Raw genomic sequence first — 22,310 nt, 5'->3', positions numbered from 1 at the left:
TTAAGTTCATGACCTCCTGGGTTGGTCTGGGTAAAGCGATAGTTTGGCAAAAAATAAAATTCCACAGCCCACACCTCCCTACCCCAAATGCAGCGAATCAGCCAAGACACGTTTGGTGATTTTTTAGCACTGGAGCTGTGATGCTAATGTAGCTAACAAGTAATGAAAAGTGACTGTTATTAACAAAAAAAATAAATTACAGGTAAAATTCAGGTTTCAAGATGATAGTTTAGTAATTAAGACCACTAGAAGTCCAAGACAAGATTGAGATTTTTCAGAACTCTAGTCTATTATAGTTTATATGTTTTTTATTATAAGTGTATTAATGAAGGTTTTTATTAAAACTCACATATTGAATAGCCCAACATCTTTTGAGAAGCTCTTCTTTTGTCATTGTCAACGTTTTCCATTACTATAGTGTTATGTTCATAAATTGTACAGAAATTATATTTTTTATTTGTACACAGATATTGCTTTGACTCAGGAAACAAAGTAGATACAGTGGGGAGTGTATTTAATATTATTTATTGTATTGTATTATAAAATTATATGTAAATTGTATTATGTTGTGTTTTCTGAGAACACTGGCCATAGATGAGGACCAGATGAACTGTCTCTCAAGGTTAGAGTTAACATAGCTGCTCTATGCTAACTTTCAGTCTTTTGAGCTCATTTTTTACTGCAGTGAGTCACTTTTTTCAATTTCATTCATGTACGTGGAATGATATCATCCATCATTGACAATATTGAATTACAGCACCCTGTCACCCAGGCCTACACTGTTAGAAACAAAGGTGCTATGCAGACACATTGTTTGTTCATCAAAATACAAACACAGGTACAGCAGTGGTTTTGAGGTCTAGTTGTACGCCTTAAATACATTTTTTTTCAGTTGAAAAGTACATATTTGTACCTTTTTAGAACCAAATTGTTTAAAACAGAACAATAAAATAAAAAAGCCACAGGGTGTGTGACTTCAATTCAACTTAGAATATATAATTTCAATGGAGTTATATTCCTTGACTAAAGGTACTGAGATGTACCTTTGAGGGTTCCACCCGAATGACCAGAGGGGTAATGTCCCAGTGACAGTCTCATACTTTTATTTCTTACAGTGTAGTAACTACAGCTCTGTGCTTGTTGCTCCAGGGTATTTACAAATGAAGCTTTGGATCCCAACAGTTTACACCATCACTCACCACGGATCAAACACAGTGAACATAAATCTAAACCTGCTGAACTCCTCATCTTTGCTCTCTTCAGCCTGACACCAGCACTTAATTAGCTTTTCATTAGGAGATTCAGAACAGGATGATATGATTGCTTGAATCTCATCTGCTATATAATACATTGTATATACTGTACTCTATACTGTGCTATATAGTAGGGTATATTATGCAGAATATACCATATAATATGCTTTATTATATACAACAACATTTTTAAAAAGTTGGGACACTGCGCAAAATGCTAATAAAAAAATGCAATGATATGTAAATCATTTAAACCCTATATTTAATTGAAAATAGTACAATGGTAAAGCTCAAATTGAATTTGAAATGGAAAAATCTTATCTTTTTTTTATTTATGTCCATTTTGAATCTGATGCCAATAACACATTCCAAAAAAGTTGGAATGGGGTCAACAAAAGGCTAGTAAAGTTGTGTAATGCTAAAAAAAACACCTTGTGGTTGATTCACAACAGGTCAGTAGCATGATTGGGTATAAAAAGATGTACAGAGGTAAAAATGGGGTGGGTTCGCCACTCTGTGAATGACTGCACGATCAAATAGTGCAGCAGTTCAAGAATAATGTTTCTCAACATAACATAGCAACAAACTTTTGGTTGTCATCATAGATGGTATGTAATAACATTACAAGATTCAGATAATCTGGAGAAATCTCTGCATGTAAGGAACAAAGCCAAAAAACAGTATTTGCTGGCCATGATCTGTTGCCCCTTAGGAGGCACTGCATTAAAAACAGACATTATTCTATAGTAGAAATCACTGTAGGGGTTCAGGAACACTTCTGAAAACCACTGACTGTGAAAACAGTTTATCACTGCATCCACAAATGCAAGTTAAAACTCTAAAACGCAAAGAAGACACCATATATAAACATGATTCAGAAATATCACCACCTTCTTGGGGTTGAAGCTCTTTTAAAATGAGCTTAAAAATGAGGTGAAATAGAAAAATGTCCTGTGGTCGGATGAATCAACATTTGAAATTCTTTTTGGAAATCATGGATGCTGTGTCCTCCAGGCTAAGGCTCTCTCAGCTTGTTACCAGTGCACAGTTCAAAAGCACCGTTAGGCACCATCAATGCTGAACGATATATACATGTTTTGGCAACATATGCTGCCATCCAAATGACATCATCTTCAGGGAAGACTTCTTACAGCAAGACAATGTCAAACCACTTTCTGCACATATAACAGATGCCTGGCTCTGTAGTATAAGAGATTCTGGGTGCTAAACTGAAATGAAATGAAAAATACGACAAAGGACACTTCAGAACTACACCAATTGGTCTCTCCAGTTCCCAAACATTTACTGAGTGTTTTTAAAAGAAGAAGTGATGAAACACAGTGGTAAACACAATCCCATCCCAACTTTTTTGGAACGTCTTGTTGGCATCAAATTCAAAATGGACAAATATCTTTCAAAAAACAATACAATTTCTCAGTTTCAACATTTGATCTAGTATTTTCCTTCAAAAATACGGTTTACATGATTTGCATATCATTGTATTCTATTTTTATTTACATTCTGCACAGCATCGCAACTTTTTCTGAAGTGGGGTTGCACTACATACCATACTCTGATATATATGTCATATTATACTACTGATAACTTGGTGGCCAGACTGCAATATGATGTCGTGGTGCTGATTAGGATGTGGTAACATGAGCAGCTGATGACTAGGATTGCTACCAGCTATAGCTTTACTGTGTATAGTGTAAACAGTGAAACCTGCTCTCTCGTGTTTCTGACTGTAGTAATTTGACTAATGCCAGTTATTACACAATCCAAATCAATTTACAGTCACTGCCAGCCGAGTCTTTGACATGATCCACTGGTACTCCAGACCTGCCGGTTCAGTCATTTCCTAAAAGACTACAAAGACATTCCCTCTAATTCATTAAGATATCACAGCTGTTGGAAGAAGACCTTTTTTCTCCATTTTTGTTGTAATTAAAAATGCCTGTTGCAGTTTGGAATGTGTGTAAATTTCATGAATGGACTAAAAGAAATGGCCCAAAATTACCAGAAAAATCTCTGGTTCCATTGACTTACATTAAAAGTAAAGCATGTTTTTTCCTTCTTCTGTAAAGTTACCGTTTTGGAGATACAAGGTTTTGTTCCAACAGCAGCAGAAAGTGAAAGCATTGGCTTTTTTGTGAAATCACAAAAATAAGGGCTTACACTCTCAAAAAGAAGTATGTTGAAAAAAAGAAGGAAGAGGGAATATCTCTATATGGAACCATGATTTCTATTTAGAATCATTTACATACTTAAATGGTTCGTTGCATGGTGAAATGGTTCTTCATATTGATGGAGAATGCGTTGTAGATTAGAGGTTGCATGACAAACCTTTCAACTTTACTGCTCAGAGATGACATTAATCTTTATGTTGACTAGTCACTGATCATGTGATTATGGCACATGGATGTCTCAGAGAAGACAGCAGGTGAGGAGGCGGGTGATTCCAGGGTCTGTATCTGGTGCATAAAAGGTTTCTTTAAATGGTGAGACAATTCTTCAGATTGATGGAGAGTGTGTTCTATGCGGTTCTATATAGAACCTTTTGTTCTATATAGCACCAAAAAAGGGTTCTGCTACTGTTACAATGTCAAGCTTGTAACAGCAGAACATTTTTGGTGCTGTATAGAAACATTTACACCACATTCTCCATCAATCTGAAGAACTATTTCACCATGTAAAGAAAAATTTAAGCACTCACATATGGACTGTATGCACTGGGGTGGACAGTTTCGAAGCTACATCAGGTTTTTCATATTATGGGCCCTTTAATATCACTAATGCCACAGAATGAGAAAAATCTCTCAGTGTTCTTGTGTTGTCTCGTGGGCCAGCCTGTGTTTATTGCTCTAATAAAATGAAATGCATGTCTGTGGTAGCAGAATTACACAGCAGTAAAAGCCAGAAGAAGCCGAGGGTCCGTACCGCAATAATCGAGGCACAGACGGATGGATATTTCCCTTTGGGTTTGGCCTGTGAGCATCGCCAAGGCTGAAAGGATCATACTTGCTAAATAATGCACTATGTTTGCTCCAGTCCCAGGCATTAAAGGGCCCATGTTGTGGAAAAATATATAAATATTATTATAATATATCTTCACCATTTTGAAATCAAAGGTTTTGATACAATATAGAAACATTGTTTTTAAACTTTCAAAGTGTACTGTTTACTCTCCAGTCCATACATGGAAACTATGCTGCAAAACAGCCTGTTTTAATTCATTGGTTTTGTGATGTCATATAAACCAACACGTTACATATGTCTGCATATTTAGCAGTTCAGCCTCGCCCACTGACACTGTAGTTATAAGGACTGTTTTAACCCGAGGCTCAGCCAATCAGAACAGAGTGCCTTTACATGTCAGTCTTAAAGACACAGTACTAGCCTGTTTAAACCTAAAGGATAAACATTGGTTGGGAAATGATAATTGGTCAAAAATGGTACATAAATCCAAATAAATGCACTTCTGGAAAAAAAGTAGAATATACTTTAAAATTGTTTAAGATTTTTTTATATTTTAAAAAATATTTAAAAATATTTTTAATAATAGTTGGTGAAATTCACCACACAGTCCTGTAGCTGTCAATAAAAAAATCCACTTGATGTAGCTGACCAATCAGAAAAAGGAGACACAGCCCTAAACATCTAATCAATCAGGACAAAGTGGCTGTACCAAGAAGAACAATGAGGAGGGACCACAAACATCTAACCAAGCACAACAAACTGGTGGGACCACAACCATTTAACCAATAAGACCAAGGATGTGGAGCCCCAAACATCTAACCAATCAGAACAAGGAGGCGGGACCACAAACATGTAACCAATCAGGACAAGGAGGTATTACATCTAACTTTTGGGGAGCTTTGAAGTAAATACTGTAGGGAGAGGTTGTATTTGTTTGGAGATGGGGCTTTGGAGGGAACACTGTAGGGAGTGGCTGTATTTGTTTGGGGGCAAGGCTTTGGAAGGAGCACTGAAATGAGGGGCTGTTTTTTGGGATGTTCATGCATATGCCTTTAAGTAATGTTTAATGAAACCTTCACATGGACAGGAGGGCAGTGATGTAATGTGGTCAGGTCAGTGCATCCAGTGTGTTTCAGCTGTTATGGTTCCAGTCTCATCATTTGGTTCCGTTCGTGCGTCAGCACTCCCACCACAAACCCCTCTTTCCAAAACCACCTCGCACACACACACACATAGACTCTCTCTCTTCCTCTCTCTCTCTCTCTCTCTCTCTCTCTCTCTCTCTCTCTCTCTCTCTCTCTCTCTCTCTCTCTATCTCTCTCTCTCTCTCTCCCTCTCTCTCTGTCTCTCTCTCTATCTCTTGCTATCTCTGTCTTTCTCTCTCAGTTCAGTTTAATATGGTCTTTATTAGCATGACTGCTTTTCATATGACATTGCCAAGTACGTATCCAAGTTCTGTCTACAAATCTGTAAAATCTTAGCAATTGTTGCTGGGGTGGATGAACGTTACAGAATGTAGGCAGAAATCCAATGACTGTATATTTGATATGTTTTTATTTTGCAAAAATCCCATTTAAACTAATGAGTAGTCTCACAGGGCCAAAGGAAGACTGGGCTGAATGGACATGATGAAGAATTAGCTACCATGCTTACAGCAGCACGAAAAATTCCAGCTGATCTACCCTAATAGTGTGACCTTTCACACACATACAAAATAAATATCATTAGAAGTAAATAACTCACTGTAAATGCAGGTATTGTAATATAGTCTGAGTCTGTTCTACAGTTTCTCATTAGGTTGAATGAATAACAGTCAGTGGGCAGGGACTTATTTTAGCCTTGCCTCTGTACTTTAGAGCAGGAAGTGAGGCTGCATCCCTATACCCTCGTGGCCACATGGTGCAAAACATTGTCAGTTCAAAATCAGTTAAAAGTCCCAAATGTGTTTCAAATCTGACCCTGAACCAGTTCAGTAGAATCATCCATGTAAATATATGAATGTGTTAATGAATCTGTGCTAAACATTGGCACAATAAAGATGTGTTAAACCTCTCTCTCTCTCTCTCTCTCTCTCTCTCTCTCTCTCTCTCTCTGTCTCTGTGGTCATTCCAGAGGATCCTCCCTCATTCCTGTTGTTTCTGAACATACTCTGCCAAACTCCTGGTTAGCTGTGAAACACCAAGTCTGAACTGATGGACAGAGAATGTGTGCTGACTTTTTTCTTTGGAGAGGGCTTTGACCTCTTTGGTATTTCTCCTCTAAACTAAAAACTGTTGTGTGTGAGTCAGTCTCTGCTCCAACATCTTTTTTTTAGCTCTAAAGTTAATTCAGTTTTGTTTTTTCTTTCACCTTGAGGCATTTGCATGCTAAAAAAAAAAAAAAAAAAAAAAATATATATATATATATATATATATATATATATATATATATATATATATATATATATATATATATATATATATAATGTATATTTATATATATTTAAATTATATATCACATTTAATTCATGCAAATGAATAAAAAATGAAAAATACATCAATCTTTGTTTGCTAAGTGTGCTGAAAGAACTTACAAACAAATACATTTCATGCAACATAAAAAGTGTTATTCAACAGTCTGAATGAAATTTTGGCTTTTAAAAATGTGAGACAGGCGCAGTGCATGTTGTTTATCTGCTTAATAACTGAAGAAAAATGTCTTCTCTTTATTTATGTCAGCCAAAAGCCCCAGAAGTCAGTGATGATAAAAAGCAGAACTCAAGCTGTGTGTTTCACCATGTTTCACAACCAGCACTGACATTTATACTTTGGCGCCACCTGCAGTTCAAAAACATATAAAACAGCTCTTATTGGAATCTCATGTCTCTTTTAATCTCAATCTCTGTGACACAGGTCCTGTATCCAGGAGCACAACCAAAAGGAGGCTAGTGCCACCATCCCAGTTATACAAGATGAGGCAGTCATCATCAATAAAGTCATCATCAATAAAGTAGCCACCAGAGAAAAGTTGTTCTTCCTGATGTGAGTGAACCATCATGCCTGCAGTGGAAATCTGTCTTGAGTTATGGATCAGCTGTAAGAGTCTGATCACACTGCACTCAGTAATCAGAGAGGCTAATAGACAAGACCACCTTTCTGGAATCAAAAACAAGTCCAAGACCATGACTAGTCGTGATGAGTCAAGAGCCAGTCTAAAGACTCTAAAGAGTCATGAGAGTAAAACTGGTTGAAGAGTCCAAATGAGTCCAAATGAAAGGAAGGGTGGATCAAATCTGAGTGTAAATGACAGCAATACAACTGAAGACAGAGTGATGAGAGAGAGACAAAGTCAAGACTGAGTCTGATTGAGAGTAAGAATGGATCAAATCTGAGTCCAAATAAGAGTGAGACCGAGTCCAAATGAGAGTAAGACCGAGTCAAATCTGAGTCCAAATGAGAGCAAGATGGAGTCAAGACTCAGTCCAAATGAGTGTGAGACAGAGTCAAGACAGTCCAAATGAGAGTGAGACAGAGTCAAGATTGATTCCAAATGGGACTGAGACTGAGGCAAGACAGAGTACAAATGAGAGTGAAACTGTGTCAAGACTGAATCTAAATCTAATTCCAAAGGAGAGAGGGACCAAGTACAAATGAGCGAGAGACAAAGTCCAAATGAGAGAGAGATCGTATCCAAATGAGAGAGAGACTGATTCAAAATGAGAGAGACCGAGTCAAAATGAGAGAGAGACCAGGTCAAAATGAGAGAGAGACAGAGACAAGACTAACTCCAAATGAGAGAGAGACTGAGTCAAACTGAGACAGAGACCAAGTCAAAATGAGAGTGAGACCAGGTCCAAATGAGAGAGAGACAGAGACAAGACTGACTCCAAATGAGATGAAGACTGAGTCAAACTGAGACAGAGACCAAGTCCAAATCAGAGTGAGACCAGGTCCAAATGAGAGAGAGACTGTATCCAAATGAGAGAGAGGCCAGGTCAAAATGATAGAGAGACCAAGTTGAAATGGGAGTGAGACAGAGTCCAAATGAGAGAGAGACCGAGTCCAAATGACAGAGAGACAAAGTCCAAATGAGACCGGGTTCAAATGAGAGAGAGAATGAGTTAAGACTGAGTCTGGACCTACACTACATATTTTTTTTGCCTGATTTGAATCTTTTTGAAGGTGCTCTTGGTGTAGAGAAAACTTGTAATATAGTGCAAGCTAGTGGTTACTGTGTAATGTATGGTTATTTCTTTGTTTAAAGGCACAGTATATGATTCTGAAGAATGATTGTTAATATTTGAACTCAACGGCAGAACAAACACACCCCTCCCTTCCGAGCTCCTTCAGAAGCTCAGCCTTCCAAATTCATGGACGTGCAATGCCAAGGTGAATGTCTTTTGGATCTGAGTGACCATAAAACTCTTTGCAAACATTGTACAGACAAATACCACAATATAATATTTTAATGAGCAATGACACTGTGTCTTTACATAGAAAATGGTTGTTTGCTGCTATATTAATGTTTAAAATGTTGCGTATAGAACCTTTAATCAGAACACAAGTAACTCCAAAATAATGTTCTAGTTTTGCTGCACCTAAAATAAAATGTTATATAAAACAGACGGAATCAAATTACGGTGATAGTGAAGACTTTACGTGTGATGACAAACTTAACAGGTGACAATTTATCAGCTGATGACCACAGGTGACTGTTCAGTCCTTGTAGAACTAAAATAATTTATTCAAGAAGACTTTTACAGTGAACTCCTGGGAATAACTGTCCACAAACACTGTACAGGATATAGCTCAAATAAAAATCTTTGTTTATGTTGCCAGCTAGAGGTTACTGGTGGTGTTGCTATGTGAGGTGACCAGAAAAACAATTTGCTCAACACAATGTGCCAATGCCAAAGTGAGCTAGCTGATTAATTTGCACACTGTGATGTGATGACAGTCTAGTCAGTTAACTGCTAATTTACCAATTAAACAGGTCACCCTAGCCAGCATGATCATGATGGTTGTCATTCTCTGTAATCAGTTCAGTTTTATTTCATTCAGAATTTTTTTTTCTCTCTGATGTTCAAACAATAGCGATGTTCTTCAATGGTGCAATCAATGCCGCTCTCTCTCTCTCTCTCTCTTTCTCTACTCTCAGTCTATTTCTCTCTCTACTTTCTCTGTGTCTCTATCTCTGTACTGTCTCTCTCTACTCTTTCAGTCTATCTCTGTACTCTCTCTCTCTCTAGGGTTAGAGTTATGTATCTACTTTCTCTGTAACTCTCTCTGTTTCTCTCTCTTTGTCACTCTCTATTCTCTTTATCTCTCTATATACATCTACTCCCCATCTCTATTCTCTCTCTCTCTCTTTCTCTCTTTATGTTCTCTTAAATGTAATCAATATATCTAATGTGTCTCATTGCAAGACATTATTTTCATTTTTTAATTACATTTTTAAGATTATTTTTCAAAAGCATTATTTCAACAAATAAACAAAATTACCTTTACTATTTCTCAAACCAAGAAGTTATCTTCCAATGGAATAAGACACTTTCAATAGATAAAATTACTAGATACTTCATAAAATTGCTTATACAATATCTTATACTGTTCTTACAATAATCTCCTAATGTGAAATATTAGATATATTGACATTTAAGATGTCTTCACTTGTTAAGATATCATTGTTGCAGTGCTGGGAGCTACAGTACTTGAAGTTGGGTAAGCTAATGTATCCAGAATTACACAGTTATAATTTATTGTCTTCATCAACTGCTTTATTGTTAGATATATGATTGACCCATAGCAAGGGCAGCTTAACTTCTGTGACCTAAAATATTAACACTGTTGCATTTCCTTTACTTGATTCAAACAAAAAAAATCCCCACTAAGAAATTAAACACATCAGCTCTTTCTTGTCTTTCAGTGTTATTTCAGTGTTGAGTAAATTGAACGCATTTTAACATTCACACAGGAGCTCTAACCTGGCCATCTCAGGGTGAAAGTTGTGCCTACGCCCTTTTCATATCATGAAGAAATGATAAAATATCCTGTTTATCCTACAGCAGTTCAGCCCCATATGAGTATGATTTTATAAAGGTGAGAAAATTGAGAAAAATGAGAAAACTATGCCATTTTTATATCAGACAATGTGACCCATTTAGCATTCAGAATTTAATATGGTCATTTGGGGCTAGAGGGCTGAAATTACAGATGACAGAGGAATAAAGAATAAATTAGTAGCCATAACAGGTCTTTTCCTGAGTTACATAATGTTTTTTCTTTCTGCTCTGTTTTGCACTGATTTTAAGGTCAGACACAGAGAGAAGAGCGTTTCAATCTCGTTTTGTGGAACAAATGAATTCTGTTCTGAGGATTTTTTTTACAGACTTGTTGATGAGAGAATAAACCCGCCCCAGGAGAGGGATAAAAGCCCTTCACTTCAGTCAGGATGATGCAGAAACGCTGGTTTAATCTTGATATTCCGATGGCAGACTTAATTAAAGTTGAGCCTTTGTCAGTTTCTTTCTCCGGCTCAGGATATTTGGCAACCTATCAGCTGGGGGTGGTCCAGGCCCTTCGGGATAATGCACCGTGGGTTCTTCTCCGAGCACCCAGATTCTACGGAGCATCTGCGGGGTCACTGGTGGCAGCAGCTGTGGCATGTGGAGCAGATATAGGTACTGTAGTTTACCTCTATGGGGGGTTTCTGGGGCTTAAAGGAATACCTAATCTTTATCTGTACAGTACAGATGATAACCACTGTCCATAATTTTAACACGTTTTTCTGAAGTTCTTGTAAATTAAACTGTTAAGATTTAACCAGTTAAGATGTAAACAGTTGTTCAGAGTGGTTTGGTGTGAAAAGCTTCATTCTAGAGAAACTTACCAAGTCAGAATTGTTTACAGTGGTAGTAATAGGAACCAAACGTCCACCTCTAAAAGCTTCCTGACAGAAAGTTACTATATAAAATGGTTATGAATGCACTGCCTGATGTCTGAGACATTGTTTCATGAAGAAGATTTTGGTCTTCCATTCATCCATTCATGGTGGAGGGATACATAATAAGCAGGGCGTGGAGAGACAAAATAAAAAGAAAAGTCATTATTTCAGATTTTCCACTATTTTCCCATCTTCAACATTTCATATAAAACTCTAAAGACATGTGTACATGGTTTTGGATAGTGAATAAATGTCTATATTTGTGTTGTAGTCATGGTGACCCCTGGTTCCTATCACCACTACTGTTAAGAAATCTGAATCTTTACAATAAAACATTTCACACATTAAATTATGCAGAAACTTTGAAATATCAGAAAAATTCCCCTTTGAGATTTTCCTGTATGCATGACAATCAGGCAGAGTGCGTGAAAACTCCATCCACACCACTCCTCCAGGATTACCACAAATTCTTCCCTCTGGAAAAACAATCCATCTCTGAAAGAAGTAATGCTACATATTTGAATTAATTATTTATTTATTTAGAAATCTAAATTAATTCTATTGGATTCTAACTATAATTAATGTGGGGTAATCTGGTCTAAAACAAAAATAAAGTGGGGTAATCTGGACTAAATCAGGATTAAAATGGAGTATTCTTTACTAAAATAGAATTAAAGTATGGTAATATTGAGTAAAACAGAATTAAAGTGGGGTAATCTGGTCTAACACAGAATAAAAGTGGGGTATTCTGGACTAAAACAGAATTAAAGTGGGGTAATCTGGTTTAAAACAGAATTGAAGTGGGGTAATCTGGACTAAAACAATTAATATGGGGTAATCTGTACTAAAACAGAATTAAAATGCTCACGCAACGTCACGGGACAGCCGAACGAGCTCGGAGGAAGGCGCCAACCGCCAGATCTGTTATGACAGCTAACAGCTGGTTGCGCTGACTAGCATCGCGTTGAGTGATGGGAGGGGAATGGGGGCCATCCTATCCATCCAGAGAGCGAAGCCAATTATGCTCTCTTGCTGTTTTCCTTGGACCCTTTCTTTGATGCCAACAACACATTCCAGAAAAGTTGGGATGAGGCAACAAAAGACTGGTAAATTTGCATAATGCCAAAAAAAATCACCTTGGGGTTAACTGGCAACAGGTCAGTAACTTGATTGGGTATGAAAAAAAAGAGCACCTAGTGTGCTCTCTTGGATTCCTAGCTACGGATGATAGGGCCAATGCTTAGACAGTTGCGCCACTTGGGAGCTCCCAAGTGGGGTTTTCTTGAGTAAAACAGACTTAAAGTGGGGTAATCTGGAATAAGACAGGATTAAAATGGGGTATTCTGGACTACAACAGAATTAAAGTGGGGTATTCTAGATTAAAACAGGGTTAAAATGGGGTAATCTGAACTGAAACAGGATTAAAGTGAGGTTGTTCTCCATGCTGTTTACAGGCCACGTGAGGGAGGAGATTTTGGCTCTGACCCGTGGACATACTTTTGGATTTCCGCAGTTTAACAAGTTGGAGCGTGCACTTAGGCGAACGCTCCCCAGAAATGCCCATCAGCTGGCCAGTGGGCGGCTGCATGTGTCCATGACCCGCATCTCGGATGGACACAATATCCTGGTGTCGGAGTTTCACTCAAGGGAGGACTTGATACGGGTATGAAAGAGATTAGTATTAAACACAAGCATAATGTAGCCATTTCTAATATAGTGGCCACTGAGTGGAAGCACAAGGTAGGTATTTCTAATAAAGTGGCCAGTGAGTTTTTTCTGTCATTTGTTCTTCCACCAGTAAGTAAGCCTTCTTAATGAGTTGATGTTGTGATGTTCCTCTCTCTGTGCTTTGGAAGGCTCTTCTGTGCAGTTGTTTTGTCCCGTTGTTCTGTGGGATGATTCCACCTTCCTATAAAGGAGTGGTAGGTGAAACAACCATACTTTTTACATTTTGCCTTGCAATATCAATACTACTCTTTACCACGAAATAAGTTTGTGAACACTATCCCTTTGTAATTAAGCCAAACTTTATATATGCATATCTGATCTCAAACAACTAATTTGAGAAATTAAAGTCAGGTTTTCTTTCTGACCATACTACTAGGACAACACTGGTTTTGTGAATGATCTCCGGCTGATGATTTGATACTGTAGATCACAAGATTCTAATCTACCACTTTGCTTAGCTTCTCAGGCACAGTTTTATAATAATTTAAATAATATTTTATGAGTAGACAGTTCTTGGTTTCACTGGGTTCAAATGTGACGTGATGTCATCAGGAAATATATACATTTTCATAGCTTTGCTGATGACACAAAATGACATATTTCTATTACTTCTGATAATCAGAACTCTATTGATAGACTGATCAACTGTGGGTCGAGTATTTCTAAATTGATAGCAGAATTTCCTGTAATTAAATCAAGAGAATAATGAAATTCTGATTCTTGGTGGTACAATTTAGAGGAAACTGCTTTGTGAGAAACTATTCTTTTTCTTCGTTTGCCAAACCTGTAATTTTTGAATGAGATCTGGTTTATCCTGCAAGTAAATGCAGTCACTAAAGTACTTTTCTATCATTTGAGAAACATAGTTCCTGTTTCTGTTGGTATGTTTTTAATCTAACAAAACCCTGGCAACCATCAGAAATACCACAGCAACCAGTTATCAACACCATAGCAACCACATAGGATAACATAGCACCACACTAGCAGACACCTGGAATACCATTACAACCATCTAGCAACCTGTTTAGAACTCCAGGAGATATCATAGCAATCACCTAGCAACACCCTAACAACCATTTATAATACCGCAGCAACCATTTAGGAACAACCTCATGATAGTCCAAATAATCATAACAACCGTCTGTTGATAAGGTTGGCACCCTGCTGACTGATTGTCATTTCTGTTCCACCCTTGGACCACCTTGATTACTGTCCTACATACAAGCTCTAACTAGTTTTTATCTCCAGAATCAGATTTTAAATCCACACAGACTTTTATTTTAGAAAAAAAAAAGACAAATATTATAAATAACTAACAGAGAAATCACTAATGACTAGACCTAATGCAGAATGATTTATGGTAAATGTTGTTGCTGACACTGTAAGATAAAAAGTATGTACTAAACAAAATCACAAAGTATAAATAAAGAAAAGAAGGAAGAAAAAAAAGTAATTTGGACTGGAAAATGAATGATGTTAAGTGGAATTTTGTCTATTACTCTGCTTAAACACCTGTGGGCCCACAAAAACGCTGAGTAAAACGGCAGTGGACCACCAGCTTTGTCATCACTGTCCTCTTGCTGTTAGGGTTATTACAATTCTTCTTCTTCTTATTATTATTATTATTATTATTAGAGTGTCTAGCAGTTAATGTTGTTCATGTTCCAGCACTACATGGACGGTGGTCTGACCAACATCCAGCCCATTCAGGACTCCTGCCCCACACTGACCGTTTCTCCTTTTGCTGGAGACGTCGATATTTGTCCATCTGACAAATCCACCATCTTCTGCAACCTGGTTGTCAACCAGATGTCTCTCCAGGCCACCCTGCCCAACTTTGTCAGAGTAGCCAATGCGCTGTTCCCTCGCGACTGGGAGGTGAGCCCGCAGTGAGAGAGAAACATCATGAAAAATGACTTTTCTTAATTGGAATGATGGTTTATTTTGGAAAAACAGTGTCTCAGGTTTGTTATGTGTTTGTTTTGGTTACAGGCTATAAATAAAGCCTTCCACAATGGATACCAGGACACGCTCTTCTTTCTGCAGCACAGTCGTAAGTTATAACCAACTGCGTCATTAACTGCTGATGTGTTACAAACACAATTCCAAAGTAAAAAATAAAAAAATTGGAGCAGTGTGTAAAATGCTGATAAAGACAGAAAGCAGTAATCAATACATTCTGTATGATGTATTATATTGAAAATGGTACAATATTTAAAGTTTTACTTTATAAACATTGTTTTTTGCAATATGCATTCATTCCAAAATTCATGCCTGCAACTTGTTCCAAAGCAGTTGTTACAGGAGAATGTTTACATCATCTTTCCATTTAGCATTACTTAATAATATTCATCTGGGGACTGAAGAGACCAACTGATCCAGTTTTAAAACTGTTTGCCATTTTTCTGTTATATAAGTCTTCAGCTTTGCACACACACAGGGGCTAATTGTCTATGTGTGAGACAGTTCTGGACTGCAAGCATGTCAGTCTAGCACCCGGACTCTCTGAATATGCAGTCAGGCTGTTGTAATACATGAATAATGTTTCTTGATGTGTCATGTTGAAATAATCATGGATGTTCCTGTTTAAAAGAAAGCATATGATGCTCCAAAATGTGCTCTGTGTTAGTAGTGCTTTCATAGATATGCTGGTTACCCACTAATAACACCCTCCAATGATAACTGGTAACAATTTGTATGTTTCAGAGAACATAGCATCTATTATTCCCATAAACAATCTGAACGGTTGACTCATCAGACCTCAATACACGCATCCAGCGAGTCCATTTCAGATGAGCTTGAGTCCAGAGAAGTCGGATTATGATCCAGACATGATTAACTACTTCTACTGTGCAGAGGGTGGTCTTAACCTGCATTTGTGGATGTAGCAGCAGTGCACATTGTTTACTGATAACAGTTTATGATAGTATTGTTGAGCTTATGTAGTGATCTCAATCACAGAAACATGCTGGTTTTTGTCGGTGTTGTCAGATAGGTCAAAGATAACAAGCATTCAGGTGGGGTTTTCAGCCTTTTCCTTTACGCACAGAATGTTCTCCAGATTTTCTGCCTCTGCTGATGATATTATGCACTATAGTGGATGAATTACCTAAAATCTTTCAAATTACTCATTGAGGAGCATTATTTTAAGTTGCTGGATTTTTTTCTGAAGTCTTTTTTTTTTTTGTGGCCTCAACACATCCTTACTCATAAACCTTGCCTGGATGCTCCTTTTACACACAAGCATGATTGCATCACCTGTTTTAAATGGTTTTTGGATGTTTTTAGCTTTAAATTGCTCATGTCTCAAATTATTTTGATTATTTTAGAAGCGATAGCATCAGAATGTAAAATGTATATATTATAAAAACAGTGAAGCTGATGAGATAAAACTCTACATATCTTGTTTTTGTGTTTTTTTGGCCAAATACAGGTAAAAAAATATTTATAAATCACTGCTTTCTGTTTTTTACCTACTCTTCCATTTTTTTTGGAATTGGGTTTGTTTATACATAAATTATCTGTATTATCTATTTCCAGTGGTGAACCGTGACTGTTAGAACAAGACCTTTAGATCGAGCCATTAATGTAAGAACAGTCAGTGACATACATTATATTGCCAAAAGTATTTGCTCGTCTGCCTTCACACGCACATAAAATTGTGTGACATCCCATTCTTAATCCATAGAGTTTAATATGAAGTTGGCCCACCCTTTGTAGCTGTAACAGCTTCAACTTTTCTGGGAAGCCTTTCCACAAGGTTTAGGAGTGTGTTTATGGGAATGTTTGACTATTCTTCCAGAAGAGCCTTTGTGAGGTCAAACACTGACGTTGGACGAGAAGGCCTGGCTTGCAGTCTGATTCATCCCAAAGGTGTTCTGTTGGGTTGAGGTCAGGACTCTGTGCAGGCCAGTCAAGTTCTTCTACACTAAACTTGCTCATCCATGTCTTTATGGACCTTGCTTTGTGCACTGGTATGCAGTCATGTTGGAACAGGAAGGGGCCGTCCCCAAACTGTTACCACAAATTTGAGAGAACAAAATTGTCCAAAATCTCTTGGTCTGCTGAAGCATTAAGAGTTCCTTTCACTGGAACTAAGGGGCCGAGCCCAACTGAAAAACAACCCCATACCATAATCCTCCCTCCACTGAACTTTCCTCTTGGCACAATGCAGTCAGACAAGTACCATTCTCCTGGCAACCGCCAAATCCAGAGTCATCCATGGGATTACCAGACGGAGAAGCGTGATTCTTCAGAGAACACATCTCTACTGCTCTAGAGTCCAGTGGCGCCACTTTACACCACTTCATTCAATGCTTTGCATTGTGCTTGGTGATGTAAGGCTTGGATGTAGCTGCTCAGCCATGGAAACCAATTCTACAAAGCTCTCTATGCACTATTCTTGAGCTAATCTGAAGGCCACATTAAGTTTGGAGAATTGTAATGATTGACTCTGCAGAAAGTTGGCAAAATCTACTACTACCTACTACATGCCTCAGCATCCGCTGACCCCGCACTGCTATTTTATGTGGCCTACCACTTCATGGCTGAGTCACTTTCATTCCCAATTGCTTCAAATTTGTTGTAATACTACTGACAGTTGACTGAATGTTTAGGAGAGAGGAGATTTCATGACTGGAGTCATGGTGGTACCATGCTAGATTTCACTGAGCTCCTGAGAGCGACCCATTCTTTCACTAATGTTTGTAGAAACAGTCTGCGGGCCTAGGTGCTTGATTTTATACACGTGTCTATGGAAGTGGTTGGAACACCTGAATTCAATGATTTGGATGCGTGAGTGAATACTTTTGGAAATATACTTTATCTAGAACATCCAGAAGATCGAGAGTGGCGTTAGTCTAATGTGTAACCTTCAGTCTAGCTCATGTCCTGAAATTGTTCTTCAGACTGATGGAGAATGTGTTGTATATGGTTCTACATACCACCAAAACAGATTCTGCTATTGTTATAACAGAAGAACCCTTTATGGTGCTATACAGAACCATATCTAACACATTCCCCATCAGTCTGAAAACCATTTCACCATGCAGAGAACCATGGAAGCATGCAAATGGTACTTTGACTGTTCATGGTTCTAAATAGGACCACTGTCTTTATCCATGAACGTTGAAGAACCATCTCTTTTAAGAAAGTACAGTATTTTGCAGGAAAAAAGTCTGTGGACCAGTGGATCTGATGGTGAATATTTTCAGGCTCCTTACGTCCTTACTGTGGTTTGGTGGCTGAGCTGGAGAGTGTCATGGTGGAACCAAAGGAGTGGATTCTTCCTCAGCTAGAGTTCACTGAGGAGAAAGAGCTCGAAGAGGAGCCTAAAGAATTTGCTCAGGAGAGCCCCCTACAGGGGCTTGTGGAGAACAGTAGCCTGGCTAGGGTTGACCACTCCTCTAATCTGGACTGTATCAGGGTGAGCAGCCCAGCAGGGCGAGCACTGGAAGGTAATGTACATACTTCACCATCCACTGCATGCAGGAGTCGCCAAACATGAAACATTAAGTTAAATTATTTGTGTAAACATTTGCTATTAATAATCCAACCAATGCGTTTTCATGCTCTTGGGTAATCAGATAATGGGGAGAATCTGGGTCTACATAAGTCAGACAGAAATCGGATTTCTGCTTTACAACCAGTCAATAAACTCACAGAAGAAGACGTGATGTAAGCCTAATGTAAAACTCATGCCATGATTTTTAAGCATCAAGTCACATTAACAGAAAATAAAACATATATAGAACATGTATAGAACATATACATATCTAGAAGATGCAAAATATATCTGCCAGGAAGTACTGTTTTTTGGCCTTGTCCCTTCCATACAAAGATTTCTCCAGATTCTCTGAATCTTTTAATGTTATTATGTACCACAGATGATGAAAAACAAAAGTTCTTTGCTATTTTGCATTGAGAAATGTTATTCTTGAATTGTTGCACTATTTGCTTGTGTAGTCTTTCACAGAGTGGTGAACTCCTTGTCAGGAGGTGAACTCTCTGAGATGCTCTTTTTTTTCATACCCAATCAAGTTACTGACCTGTTGCCAGTTAACCCCAAGGTGATTTTTTTGGCATTATGCAACTTTACCAGTCTTTTGTTGCTTCATCCCAACTTTTCTGGAATGTGTTGTTGGCATCAAAGAAAGGGTCCAAGGAAAACAGTTCAAGAGAGCATAATTGGCCTTGCTCTCTGGGTGGGTAGGATGGCTCTCCCTTCTCTCCCCATCACTCAGCGTGAAGCTAGTCAGTGCAGGCATCTGTTAGCTGACGTAACAGATTTGATGGTTGGTGCTTTTCTTCGAGCTGTCCAATGACGTTGCGTGAGCGGCAGTTCAAAAAGGTGCAGAGGCACTTCACAGGTGTTGGAGGAAGCCTGTGTTAGCCTTCATCTTTCTAACGTTGATAGTGTCACATGATTAGCGGAGTCCTAACTAGTGGGTGGAATTGGAGACGACTAAATTGGGGAGAAAACTGGGTAAAAATCCAAAAAAAAAGTTTCAAACAGTAAAGTACATTAGACAGGGTTTTGGCTGTTTTCATACACTTTGAAATTAATCTGATAAACACATTTACATACATACATATATTCTGAAGTACTGCAACATGTTTGTGTATATATATATATATATATATATATATATATTCCCCCCGAGGCGACCTGTCCAAGGTGTATCCTGCCTTCCGCCCGAAGACTGCTGGGATAGGCTCCAGCACCCCCCCCGCGACCCTGACGGAGAAGCGGCTTAGAAAATGGATGGATGGATGGATGGATGGATGGATGGATGGATGGATGGATGGATGGATGGATGGATGGTGTTTGTAAATTGAGCCCTGATCTGACTCGAGCGATGAGGCCTGCAGTGTGAATGTTGCTCTAATCCTGTCTCTCTCTTTCAGTGCTCATCTGTAACATCATGGCTCATCTTGGAATGATCAGTATTGTCAGTGATTACCTGCCACCGTGGACAATGCCATACCTGCTGCTACCGCTAACGCTAACCATCTGGGCTACCACCACTTTCCTCGACAGGTATTCAACCAATCTGTAGCACTGTCAATAAAACCCCTTACAGGTAATGGTTTAGTTAAAATTATAACAGTTTTGCCCCATCAGGCCCAACAACAGAACAAACAACTTGTTTTAGTTTTAAAGTTTGAAGCTACAAGGCTAATGTACACACAAATAATAATAATAATAATAATAATAATAATAATAATAATAATAATAAAAATATCTTCAAGGGTTCTTTAGAAAATAGAATGTTTTTGTAGAACCATGAGTTTTGTATAGAACCATTTCATACTTAAATGGTCCTTATATAGTGAAATGGTTCTTTAGATGGAGAATGTGTTGAATATAGTTCGATATAGCTCCATAAAGGGTATCTTCTATTGTTGCAAGCTTGACACTGCAACAATAGCAGAACCCTTTATGGTGCTATATAGAACCATATACAACACACCAATTCTCCATTAATATAAAGAACCATTTCACCATGCAAAGAACCATGTAAGCATGCAAATGGTTCTTTGAATGTTCATGGTTATATATAGAAGCACTGTCTTGGCTACAGAGTTCTTGATGAACCATCTTTTTTAAGAGTGTATATAGAACTATTTGCATGCTTAAAGGGTTCTTACCATGGTGAAATGGTTCTTCAGATTAATGGAGAATGTGTTGTATGTGGCTCTATATAACACCAAAAAGAGTTTTGCTATTGGTACAAGGCAGACATTGTAACACCAGTGAAACTATATATTGGTGCTATATGGACTCATTTTCAAAAAAGTTCTATATAGAACCAGGTAAAACATATTATCCATCAATGTGAAGAACCATTCCATCATGTAGAAAACCATTTAAGCATGAAATGGTTCTATAAACAACTCATGGTTCTAAATATAACCATACCCTTTACTAAAGAACCCTTGAACCCATCTTTTTCAGGAGTGCAGATAGCAAGTAATGTAAGCCACATTTATCATGCTTCATCAGAAACCACATAATCAAGTTTAGATATTTTTGAACTCCACATAGTTTGAGTCGAGATGCAGTTAGTAATTTATATTAGTTATGGCTAATTGGTGGGGTAAAGTGGGATTAATTTCCTTTGGGGTTGGTGGAAAATTATGTAAATTTGATATTGTTCTGTCTACATGACTGTTAATTCTAATTTAGAGATGGTTACACATATCAGATTATATAAATTCTTAACATATGTTTCTTGAGTAAATTAACATAATTTAATGAGTTTTAAATAATTTTGCATATTTGACATATTACTGCACTATATTAGCAAATCATTCTGCTTGTTTCAAGCATATTTCTTAAAGTAAGCAAAATTATCTGCCAGCATGGTCAGATAACTTCACTAATGAAACCATCTAAAACAGGTGTAAAATGTCTAAAATTAAGTTAAATAATCTTATAAGATTACAACAATCTCAACAATTTTAGATATTTTAGCTAGATTTAAGATAGTTTCACTTCAAAGATGCCATTTTTGCAGTGTGCATTAAAAACTTCTGTAAATTTTAAGTTAGAGATTTGTGCATTAAATGAACTAAATGAGTTGCGGTGTGCCTCAGGGTTGAGCCATGGGTCCTCTACACTTATCAAGTGGCCTACTGGCTTTGGCAGGACCTGAAGTACATGATGCGGTTTATCCTCAACATCATAGTGTCCAGCGTACACCAGGTTGTTCAACACAAGTAAGAATATATTTCTTCTAGTTTTACATAATTTCCCTTTTTCTTTCTTATATAGCAATGTTAAGTTTTTCCTAATTTTTCCCCCTCTCTGTAAGGATGCTGACGCTGTTCATCATCCAGACTAAATACCCGAGTGGTGCAAAAGACCAGCTCAATGCGTCTTCACCCCTCCGTCATAAAAAGTCCATTTTGTCATCCCACCATACGCTCCTCTTCACTCTGGATATGAGGAAACGGCAGAGAGAGAGCAAACAGAATGTACCATAGACCCTCACCTGCTCAATAACTGCACATATGAAAATACATTACCAACATGGATCACCTTCAGCACTGCAGTGATACTGACGTGGTTGTGTGTTAGTGTGTGTTGCACTAGTGTGAGTGGATCAGACACAGCAGTGCTGCTGGTGTTTTTAACACCTCAGTGTCATTGCTGGATTGAGAATGAAAAGCATCATCCTGTGACCACTGATGAAGGACTACAAGATGCCCAACACAAACTGTGCAGCAGCAGATGAGCTATCATCTCTGACTTTGCATCTCCAAGGTGGAGCAACAAGGTAGGAGTGTCTCATAGAGTGGGCACAATGTTTAAAAACTCCAGCAGCACTGCTGTGTCTGATCCACTCAGACCAACGCAACACACACCGGCACCATGTCAGTATAACTGCAGTATCACTGAGAATGATCCACCACCCAAATAACACC

At 38.0% G+C, this 22,310-nt stretch overlaps 1 protein-coding gene across 1 annotated transcript; it reads left to right on the top strand.

Annotated features, from left to right (window-relative positions):
• The first annotated feature begins 10,651 nt into the window (after positions 1-10,651).
• On the top strand, positions 10,652-22,042 carry LOC108438080 (patatin-like phospholipase domain-containing protein 2). The gene is made up of 9 exons (XM_017715623.2): positions 10,652-10,890; positions 12,608-12,816; positions 13,010-13,075; positions 14,550-14,759; positions 14,874-14,934; positions 18,095-18,337; positions 19,788-19,920; positions 21,480-21,602; positions 21,698-22,042. The coding sequence occupies exons 1-9, from the start codon at positions 10,662-10,664 to the stop codon at positions 21,867-21,869; spliced, it is 1,446 nt and encodes a 481-aa protein (XP_017571112.2). The 5' UTR covers positions 10,652-10,661; the 3' UTR covers positions 21,870-22,042.
• Positions 22,043-22,310: the final 268 nt, after the last annotated feature.

This window comes from Pygocentrus nattereri, chromosome 9 (genome assembly GCF_015220715.1).
Source record: "Pygocentrus nattereri isolate fPygNat1 chromosome 9, fPygNat1.pri, whole genome shotgun sequence".
Classification (NCBI taxonomy): domain Eukaryota; kingdom Metazoa; phylum Chordata; class Actinopteri; order Characiformes; family Serrasalmidae; genus Pygocentrus; species Pygocentrus nattereri.
This window is presented reverse-complemented; position numbering and strand designations above follow the sequence as displayed.

Coding starts and splice junctions, on each gene's coding strand:
- LOC108438080 (XM_017715623.2), top strand. CDS start 10,662: ATGATGCAGAAACGCTGGTTTAATCTTGATATTCCGATGGCAGACTTA. Junction 14,760..14,873: donor TGTTCCCTCGCGACTGGGAG/GTGAGCCCGCAG, acceptor TTTTGGTTACAG/GCTATAAATAAAGCCTTCCA. Junction 21,603..21,697: donor CACCAGGTTGTTCAACACAA/GTAAGAATATAT, acceptor CCTCTCTGTAAG/GATGCTGACGCTGTTCATCA.